Source organism: Primulina eburnea, chromosome 16 (genome assembly GCF_022965805.1).
Source record: "Primulina eburnea isolate SZY01 chromosome 16, ASM2296580v1, whole genome shotgun sequence".
Classification (NCBI taxonomy): domain Eukaryota; kingdom Viridiplantae; phylum Streptophyta; class Magnoliopsida; order Lamiales; family Gesneriaceae; genus Primulina; species Primulina eburnea.
The window spans coordinates 5,363,832-5,373,916 of NC_133116.1; the positions used below are offsets into that span (position 1 = coordinate 5,363,832).

The following is a 10,085-nucleotide window of genomic DNA, read 5'->3' on the forward strand; positions in this document are numbered from 1 at the left end:
GCCGTGAGAAATTAGATCCCTCAGTGGGGATTTCGTGATTCCGTTCGGTAAAGCAGAGCAAGAGCTGAGGGTTAAATTGTCGAGCCAACCCATTAGAATTTGAATAGTAAGAATCAAACAGTTGGCAGATAGAAATATGTAAACCACCTCAGTTTTAATGTACTTGTTTCTGCTTTAAATTCATAAGATGTAACGTGTTTCTGGAAGAACGTTGCCGAGATGCTTTTTGTGCTGCTTCTGTGGGTGGTGTTTGATCTATGTTGATATATCAATATACCGTCACAAAACAAGTCTTTGCTTGATCTATATTTGATATCCGGGCACAATATAACTCATCAAAAGGATGCTTAGAGTCCCAAAGAAGTGCAAAAAACTAGGATCCTTCAGAAAAATGGGTTCCTATTAAAGGAGTGCATAACAACATAGAGGAACTCCGAATGACAAGTCAATGTGGGATGTGATTTGATATTTTCCATGGGATGTACGGGAAGGAGTATATTTATGCAGAAGAAAATGTTCTCTATTCTTCTATATCTCATTACTTAAACCTTATGCCAATAATCACATGATAGGGGATAGAAACGCAGTCACAGATCACAACAAAGTATCAATAACATAGATGCAGAAGAAAATGCAATTTATTCTCAATTCCATAATTTATGCTTCCACAATAAAAAGTTTTGAATATAGAGCTTTCTTGGTCTCGCTGATCTGCAGCACATAGCCAGTAAAAAACAAAATACATCTCTATCCAGACTCCTTGAAAGCTAGATGCTTTAGATTCCCCTGCATGAAAAACAACACAGAATCATCAGATACCCCAACGCAATTTTTCGATCATAACACTTTGATTCTTGAACGTCTGATTCCATTTTTAAACTCTGATTCTTGTTCGAGCTTCTGCACATTAGTTAACAAAAATTGAACTGCTGTTATCTCTATCCTTAAATAACAAGGCAGTGTTAACATAAACCGGGCAGGGATAAGAAATGTCTGCGGCATTTCTTTAGTTCTTAATTTGTTTCACAAAGGTTTATATCTTTGAGTTTTGAATGTATTTGGATGAGCGCATAAAACATCATTGCATTTTCTTAAACACAGTTAAATTCTGCCACGAATCACGCGCATAACGCCACGTAAGAATGGAGGTTGTGTTGGTAGAGGTGATTCTGGTGGAAACGTGAACAACTGACCCTTCTAGGAAGGTGTTTATTTTGTGAACATAGGGAAGTTAATGCTGGAGAGATCAAACTGAAACAACTCCAAGGCCATTGAAACTTAATGGACAGTTGAAATGCCTGTGCTGGAAATAATATACATCTTGACATAAAAAGTACGACGATGAAACAAAGTATTACAACGATAGTTTGCAGCAGCCACAACTCGTGACATTAATGCCAAGAATAGGTTCCAAAATATTCTCACCAATAGTATATGCAACAACCTAACGGTGCAGCCAAAGTTAGAAATTATGTAGCTTTTATCTTTATATGGAAATATCATACGGACTCTTCCAGAATCCATCCATCAGGTTTAGGCAGTATGACAGGCTTTCCATTTTACACTATTGAGAATAATACAAATCCTCCAACTCCCATACGTACATATATGAAAGCAACTAGTATTCATATCCAATATCAACAATTTATTTTTCGGTGTACAGATAAAAAAATCTCAGAAGCAACCAGTTTACATTTTATAACGCTCAAATAATCTGCACCAAAATGTAGTCTCGTAAGAATTATGTGACCCTAAAACCTATACCATATTTTCAGTCCTGGACTGTAACAAGCTCATAGTGATACTCATACAAAGTTTCTTACGTGTACTTTCGACAAAAAGAACGGAACATGTTACAAACTGACCAATTATTAGGATGAGGAAGACGAAGAAGCTTTTTGGATGAGGTCATCATATGGGTCCCTGCGCCCTGGAACTTGGCTAATCTGAGAATCCCAGAAAATCTGAGCATTGTGCCGGTCGAAGGTCCAGAATCCATAGGGACGCAGAGGTAAGCTCCACATTTCCTTAGTTTTCTGGCACTTGTCTTTCCTATCATACAAACGCTCCCTAAATTTCCTGTCCCTCTCCTTCGGATCCTCCATCATTCGCAGAATCAAATTCTCGGCAAACTCCATTATGAATCCCATCCTTCAACATCACATTTCAAATACAAGCATTAAAATTAAAGGCGAAGATGTTCACTCATTGTTTTTGCCAGTGGTGAATGCAATCCAAGGTCCAATTATATCTTAAAAAACAATAAACCAACTAAAAAAACAGGAAAAATATACATCAATCAGCTACGATCAAACATTTTTTGAGTTAAGACAAGATCACACAATACAATAGACAACTTCACTGGGATTAGGGATGAACAATCACGTAACTTTAATAGAATCGTGGAGGCTCCTATGAAGATAATTGAAACACAAATTCTAGCTTCTGAACCTTTTATGAACCCTAGATTCTGACACCGGATCGAACAGAAACTGAAAAATTGGATAACGTATGCAGCTGAACATACATACAAATAAAGTTTCAAACAAAAAACCAATCAAACAGACAAAAAATTTGAATTTTGTGGATCGATTTACCTGAATCAATGGCGTGAATCGACTGATGAGACAGCAAAGGCAAACGTGAAAAATGCTAATGGCCAATGAATTTGCCACATATCTCAGCCACTGATGCTACTATAGTAGTGGGCTTTATCTCTAAGCCTGTATCAATCATATTTGGGTTATAAATACAGAATTTTCTATTTCTTTTCTGGAAGAGCTTACAAGTCCATGACTATTATATCAGGCCCACTTTCGTTTATATTGGTCTAGCAAGTTTAGGCCCATCAGTTGTGGTGATATACAAAAACTTTTAGGAGAGTTTGAAGTAATTATTATTTATTTACTAATTATTTATCTGACATAGATAAATCATTTTAAATTATAATATAATTTTTAATAAATAATAATATTGTTATTCTATTAATTATTAAAAGGACAATAATACAAACTATTATTTATCTATCAAATCAAATACTATATTAACTATTTTTATCACCATTGTATTATCATATCTCTAACTTCAAACTGAAATTAAATGTCGATTTTTTTTTGTATCTCAAAGATTTGACGATTATATAGGCTTAAAATATTATTATATAGTATTCGAAGATGTCTCTTTTGAGACACTCTCACGAATATTTATCTGTGAGACGGGTCAACCCTACCGATATTCACAATAAAAAGTAATATTTTTTCATGAATGATCCAAAAAGAGATCTGTCTAATAAAATACGACTCCTGAGACCATCTCACACAAGTTTTTGTCATATTTAAATAAATCATTTTGTATTATCTGTATTAACATATCTAATCTTAATTTTTAAATATGGTATCGCATCCATATTTATTTTATTTTTATATATAAAAAGTATAACACAAATGCTTCGAAAAAAAAAAAAGTATAACACAAAATGTACTTATCATGCCACCCATTTCATTTATTAATTGGACCAAACTCTTTTCACGAGCCGATGCGGACAAAGGGCCGTATCCATCCGAAATAATAAAATATCCGCACAACTCTACCTCGATTGCATTTGTATCGACAAGTTTTTAATGCCAAAAATCAAACCAAGAAAATGTGATTTTTTATCCTTTAATTTGTATTTTCATTTAAAATATATATTAAAAAAGGCTCTCCACTACAATATTTAAATGTAATAAATGTTATGGTTTTAAAAAAAAATTAAAAACCTACTCGATAAAACATTTTTTTGAAGAAGCCCATATAACTTTGGATTCTAGATTTAGCCAGACGAGACTCGAGTTCAAGATCCAATTATAACAGTAATTTATATACAAAAACACAGCTTTCACATATAAACTCAGGTTAGATATATACTTATAACGAGTACCACTTGTAACTAATTTCAGAACCATACATTTTCGTCCCCAGCTCCACTTAAAATTTTGTACATATATTTCGAGTGAACGAAAATGGAAAAAATGAGAAGATATAATCTTCCAAAATTAATTAATAGTTTGTAGCAAAATATGGTTAGTCTGTCACTCATACATACGTGTAGGGTCTGAATAATCGAAACAAAGACATGAAATAATATATACTGGAAATTTTCATATTTCATTTTATTCGAATCATGTGAAGACAACAAGAATCCATCCCCACAATATAATTGAGACATCGGAATTTACATTAATTTCTTTGCAAGCATTCCATTTCCTGGTGTCCCATTTAAATAAAATATCCCCCCTGGCCCCTCCAAGTTTCATATTTTATTGATCAATATATATAAATACTATATATACAGATGAAAAAATGTGACATAATCATTGGAAATTTATTAAAAAAACTCAACCTTAACTAATTAAGAAATGACAACAAATGTAAAGTTTGGGGCTGAAAGAGGAACATATGAGGCTTTAAAACACAAAAAGACGGTCTCACGGATCGTATTTTGTGAGACATATCTGTTATTTGGGTCATCCATGATAAAGTATTACTTTTGATGCTAAGAATATTACTTTTTATTGTGAATATCGGTAGGGTTGACCCGTTTCATTGATAAAGATTCGTGAGACCATCTCACAAAAGACCTACTCTTTTTTTTAAATTAAAGAAATGCGTATATTCTATATGAAAAACTGGCCATACTCATGCAAAGAGATGACGAAAACATGAGAAAATGCTGACGTCGAATATATTGTATTAATAAATATTACTGATCAAGTTAAATCCTAAAGAATCTGCGAGCTTATATGTATATTATAATTCAAAGTAATTTGTAATTTTAAGAAGTCAATTCCTACTAAATGCATAGATTAGATAGCCAGTGGCTGGGATCATAAGTGCAAGAATGCGAAAGGGAAATGGTTGAGAATTTTAATTACCTGCACACTTGGCAACTTCAAGTTACAATTTTTGCAAGTAAATTAATTTAATTTACGCTGTAGCTGCATGATTAATTGCCATTAAATATATAAATCAAGAGTCATCTGATCATGATAACCTTTAAACTTACCTGAATTTTTTTAAAAAAAACAGAAGAGGGATTATTTTTAATTTCATAGGAGACCGGGCTTTAACCCTTGTAGTAGCTCGGGTTCGAGCGCTAGAGTCGAATAAATCAACTAGACGGACAAGTAATGTATATAGGCGAGTAGGCGACGACGACGGAGGACTTGTTCGGTCTAGCTAGCTTATTATGTTATTATTTATTCCTAACTTAGATTTTATCTATTAAATATTTATTATTATTATTATTGAAAATAAGAACTATGTAATTTTGATATACTTTTATTGTCTTAATTAAAATATTAAGAACATAGATAGCATGTGTTGTGTCAATATCATGCACACATGATTCTATTATATATAAATAAAGTCGAGAAAGAATAATATATATTGGAAAAACAAGAATATAAAATAAGTTATATTTGATTATATAATCTGGAGGCATGAAAAAAAACAAGAAAAAGGGCTACTAACATGCAACTAATTGCTACTGGTGAGACGTCGATATTGTCATTAATTTTGTAGCCATGTATGAGGTAATTCGGTACAATTTTGTTGCACTTGTTCGGGGAAATAATAAATTCTTGTACTATTTTTTACACCAAATATTTTGACTTAAAATAGATATAATATTTCTCTTAGGCACCATACTACATTGCCAACAATTAATATTTTTGTCCCAACGCTACAAACTTACTAGTCTTTTTTAAAGTTATAATTATTTTTGAATTATTATGACTTTTATTTATAAAAAACAAAAAAAAATTTGTGCAAAGAATTTGATTTTATGTATCGAATAATTCGACAAATAACATCAATTTACTGTAATATCACATGTTAATCAAACTTGTTAAGTTTAAATCAATCGTGTCCTTTTAAATATTATGAAAATATATTCTACTTTCATAATTGCTTGTGGAAAATCTAGCCGAAAATTTGCATTAAATATATATATTAACGCAAATACCAAAGAAAATTTAATGTACATGAAGAAGATCAGATAAGTTGTTTTCAATCACAATTAAGTGCCTCTTAACCCCTAAGACTAACCAACTTGTAACAATTTTCCTCCCTAAAAAGCAAAAATTGATCTCATATCTCACAATATCAACATATAGCAAATCAGACAGTAGAAATGCGATTAATGGCGATAATCATCTGTATAAAAAAATTTAACTTTTATGCAATTTGTTTCTCTATAAAATATGGGTTTTTTTCCCTGGAAAAACAACATGTTTAGAGGTCCGTTTGTCGAAAAATGTAGAGTTCGTGATGTAATTGAGGTCGCGTTATCATCAAGACATTGATAATAATCTTAAAGTTAGTATGGATATGAGTTTGTTCATTAGGGGAGGGGAAGAAATAAATCAAGACACATGGGGAACAATATAGGGAAGAATCCCAAATGCAGAAAGCTTGTATTTGTTGGAAATATAGTGTCATACATTGTTGCCCTATTTGTAGTTTTGTGTCCTTGCATTCTCAACCAACAATTAGTCTCCAACCAACAAAGATGGCATCAAATGGCTTCTTTTAATTTTTTTTTTTGGTTGGGAGTTTGGACCACAAATAGTGGGCGATCGGTGGCAAGTAGATACAATCGTCGTTTGATCGAAAAATGATTTTTTTTTGTTCAATCTATTGAATAGAAGTCAATATTTTTCTCATGTAATAAACTCGTCTAATCTCCGGAGTTACGGCATAACTTTCTTTCCTACTAACGTGTTTTGTATTATTTTTTTTTTAAAAAAAATGGTTTAGATTTTATAGTTAGTAGTGAATAATTAGTGATAAAAGAAGGAATAAGTGCATTCCATTATTAGATGCCCTTTTACATTTATTTGTTTTTGTATCTTTATTTTTGAAATGGGGAGCATAAAGCTTTTTCTCAGACAAAGCACATTCTCCACTTCCATAATGCATTGTCTCCTTAACTTTTACCTTTGCCCTCTTTCTAATCCATTCTCTCTTCTTTATTTATTTATGTTTCTTTTTTTTTTTTTTTCTGCTTTGGTCAATCTCTTGCAATCTGACAATTTTTGACCAAAACATATAAAGTAGACTAGAGAAAAAGAAACAGACACTTTGCCTGAATCGTCAATTTTAATTACTTGCTACCTAGGATACCCTATGCCAGTTCACTTTCTGTTTTCCATTTTCTCTTTTTCTTTTATGGGCACATTATTTTTATCATTTATACATTCACGGGCCTCAATAACACTATTCAATAAAATAGATTTACCGTGGGAATCTGTCTTAGAGTCCCAATAAATGTGTCACTACATTTAAGGTTGGATCCTTATAATTTGAGAATGAAGAAAAGTAGAAAACGAAGGTATGAAATGTTTGCTGGTTGATGATAGACTTTTCAGATGAAGCTTCCTTCATTTCAATCTTTACCCTAAAGTTAAGGCAGATTTCAAGCATTTTATGTGGTTAGTTATTCAAATATTTCACATTTTAACATCCCAACTCTTCACCTAATTAATAAATTTGTACAACACTCAATTAATTGGAATCAATGTTTGTTTGTTTTTTTCCTCAAGAATTTGCAGTTGTCATGACCCACATTTCATGTGATCTGCTGAGAAGTGTGATAAAAGCCCAGCAATATCAATATTCTGTTATCATTTGGTCATGTTAGTGTAAAGAGACCGAATGTGTATGTATAAATCTTTAGATTTAATATGTGATAATCTAATTATGCTGTTTGGATTAATAATGAATTAAAAGGAATTTCTAATCATACATGGGAAATTTATAATCAGTATATAAATCAAATCTACTTTTAAAGTGAATCGAATCGAATCAAATCAAATCAAATCAAATAATAATTTCTTTGTTTTTCATTTTGGATCTGAACTTAAGACCGAGTAAAATAAATAAACTCTATTTTACAAAGAAAGAGCGGGTAAAAAGTTCACTTGTAAAAAGAAATGACCATAATGAACTATTAATTAGAATCCCTTCAAAATTGGCCTCGAAATTTCCCATTTTCTTCATTTCACTCACCAACTTTTTACTCTCTCTTTCTTTAAAGACTCCCGTGCCGTTACCGTCACATTCACAGTCCACGCCTCGCCGTTAACTCTCCTCCATCGCTTCTCCGCCGTTACCATTGATGCCATCGCCATGGTCATTGCCATCGCCGTTAAAATAACCGTCTTCATCAGGCAGTCTTTCCACGGGTGCGCACTGCACCTTATGGCGCAGCTTCCAATCCAGCGCCTGGCATGCGCGAGAGCAGTAATTCACTGCTCCGCACACCGAACACCGACGGAATTCATGCCTCCTAGTCTCGGGTCTCCCGCAACCCGTGTGTGAACAAAGACGGAGCCCCGAACCCGGAGTGTTCCCAATCTGATCCGAAAACCAATCGGCTAAAAACCGGTTGGCCGGATGAGCTTCCGGAGTTGGTACATTACACCCGAAATCACTTAGTAACGGACACCCGCTGCCAACCACGTGGCGGTGGGGATTCCACGTCAGCCACGAGGTGGGCACCACAGCGGACGGAGCCGCCGCTAGAAAGGTAGCTAACTCGCGCGCGTTGGCTTGAACTAAGAATCGGCGTCCCTCGGCGACGTTCTGCTTCACTCCATAACCATCTTGCAGGCAGTGCCCAAGTTCTCGAAGTGCGTCGACGTGGCCCAGAAACGCTGCGCGTGCACACAACGCCACGCCTGCCCGAAGGTCTTTATCGTTCTTCGAGCTGCCGCTGCCGTTGAACTGGACGATGGCGAGGGAGTAGAGCGCGGAAGCGTGAGATCCAATCGCGGCCTTCGCCATCAATGATGCACCGCTTCCTCGGTTGTGCAAACAGTAGAAACGAATCTGTGTCCGGTAATATTAATAAATCTCAGTAATTTATTTTTTAAAATAAATAAATATAGAAGTTCGCACATGCATCGAGAGTCATTAACTGCAATCTCAAACAAAATATCGTATATTTTATTTAACATTATCATCAAATCCGAAGAGAATCGCTAAAAATTTATACCAACCATGCCTAGAATGAAACAGGCTTCGATATTTCCAGCTTCAACGCATAGTTTGAGGAATCGATGAGCGGACTCCGACCAGTTTTTGGCTTTCACTTCCAGCATTTTCTGAGAGGATTTGGATAACACCAGCGAATGGAGACCTAATCCGTTTAGCCTTTTGCATCTGTTCGTAAGACAAAATAAAATGGATGAAACTCGGATTCAGATACGGAAAAAAAAATTTCTGTTCACACTGAAAAAATAACACATACGTTATCAAAACATTGATCAAATCAGCAGGACAGGCAGCGGTAGAACTGAGTTTGCACAGAATAGTCAGCACAATATCGTCCGGCAAAGCATCAAACAAATCACGTCCACCGGCAATCTGAGGGGATTCCTTCAACATTCTCCAGCAGCCGATTGTATCTCCTCCGGCGACATCCTCCAGTTTCCTTCTCTTCACGGCGCGGCTATTATTAGCGACGCACATATTCACCTCTTTAGGATAACACAGCCCTCTCCTGGTTCTCATGTGTTTGTGCGTGATTTTGTCTTTTGTTCTTGTTAGAGATAAACGGGGAAATGAGGAATGAGATGTGAAACGAGGGGATGTTACCATATATAAGAGCGTGAGGGGGTATCTCTCGGAATTACGGAAATGCCCCTGTTCTTTTGTCTGTATTATTTTACCTGCAGAACGTGGTCAAACGGCGTTGACCAGATCCCCGCACCCGTCGTCCTCTGTACTCTCTCCCACTGCGGTGAAAGTGAAAACTCGAATTTTTACAGTGTCATTACTCGTGCTTTATTTTAATAATTAATATACTTTTTTTGTATTTATTTATTTATAGATAGGTATATTTAATTCAATCGACTGCATTTATTTGTATACCTGTATCATTTTTGTGTTACAAATTCATTAGTCGAATTTTAAATTTCTCGAAATGAATTGAATTGAAATGCGTTGTCCTAATCTTTTTTTATTAAATTCAAGATCCACCAAATCAAAGCTCAATATCATAAATTATATACTTATTTAAAATGAAACATAACAAGTCTTCG

General features: G+C 34.5%; 2 protein-coding genes across 4 annotated transcripts; both read right to left on the bottom strand.

Annotated features, from left to right (window-relative positions):
• Positions 1–592: 592 nt before the first annotated feature.
• Positions 593–2,732, bottom strand: LOC140817289 (uncharacterized). 3 transcript variants are annotated; one of them, XM_073176932.1, is made up of 3 exons: positions 2,598–2,732; positions 1,866–2,151; positions 593–786 (listed from the first exon to the last, which is right to left on the bottom strand). In XM_073176932.1, the coding sequence occupies exon 2, from the start codon at positions 2,148–2,150 to the stop codon at positions 1,872–1,874; it is 279 nt and encodes a 92-aa protein (XP_073033033.1). In that variant the 5' UTR covers position 2,151; positions 2,598–2,732; the 3' UTR covers positions 593–786; positions 1,866–1,871. The 3 variants fall into 3 exon arrangements, with proteins under 3 accessions (XP_073033033.1, XP_073033032.1, XP_073033034.1); XM_073176931.1 differs by lacking the exon at positions 2,598–2,732 and adding an exon at positions 2,452–2,473; XM_073176933.1 differs by lacking the exon at positions 2,598–2,732 and adding an exon at positions 2,358–2,378.
• A 5,108-nt stretch (positions 2,733–7,840) lies between these two features.
• LOC140816715 (F-box protein At1g67340-like) lies at positions 7,841–9,623 on the bottom strand. Its single transcript, XM_073176136.1, has 3 exons — positions 9,293–9,623; positions 9,042–9,204; positions 7,841–8,871 (listed from the first exon to the last, which is right to left on the bottom strand). The coding sequence occupies exons 1-3, from the start codon at positions 9,553–9,555 to the stop codon at positions 8,122–8,124; spliced, it is 1,176 nt and encodes a 391-aa protein (XP_073032237.1). The 5' UTR covers positions 9,556–9,623; the 3' UTR covers positions 7,841–8,121.
• Positions 9,624–10,085: the final 462 nt, after the last annotated feature.

Excerpts from the sequence above, each read along its gene's own strand:
- LOC140817289 (XM_073176932.1), bottom strand. The coding sequence starts at position 2,150 with ATGGGATTCATAATGGAGTTTGCCGAGAATTTGATTCTGCGAATGATG.
- LOC140816715 (XM_073176136.1), bottom strand. The coding sequence starts at position 9,555 with ATGAGAACCAGGAGAGGGCTGTGTTATCCTAAAGAGGTGAATATGTGC. Across the intron at positions 9,205-9,292 it reads TTGATCAATGTTTTGATAAC|ATGCAAAAGGCTAAACGGAT; the intron begins GTATGTGTTATT and ends TCTTACGAACAG. Across the intron at positions 8,872-9,041 it reads CCTGTTTCATTCTAGGCATG|ATTCGTTTCTACTGTTTGCA; the intron begins GTTGGTATAAAT and ends TACCGGACACAG.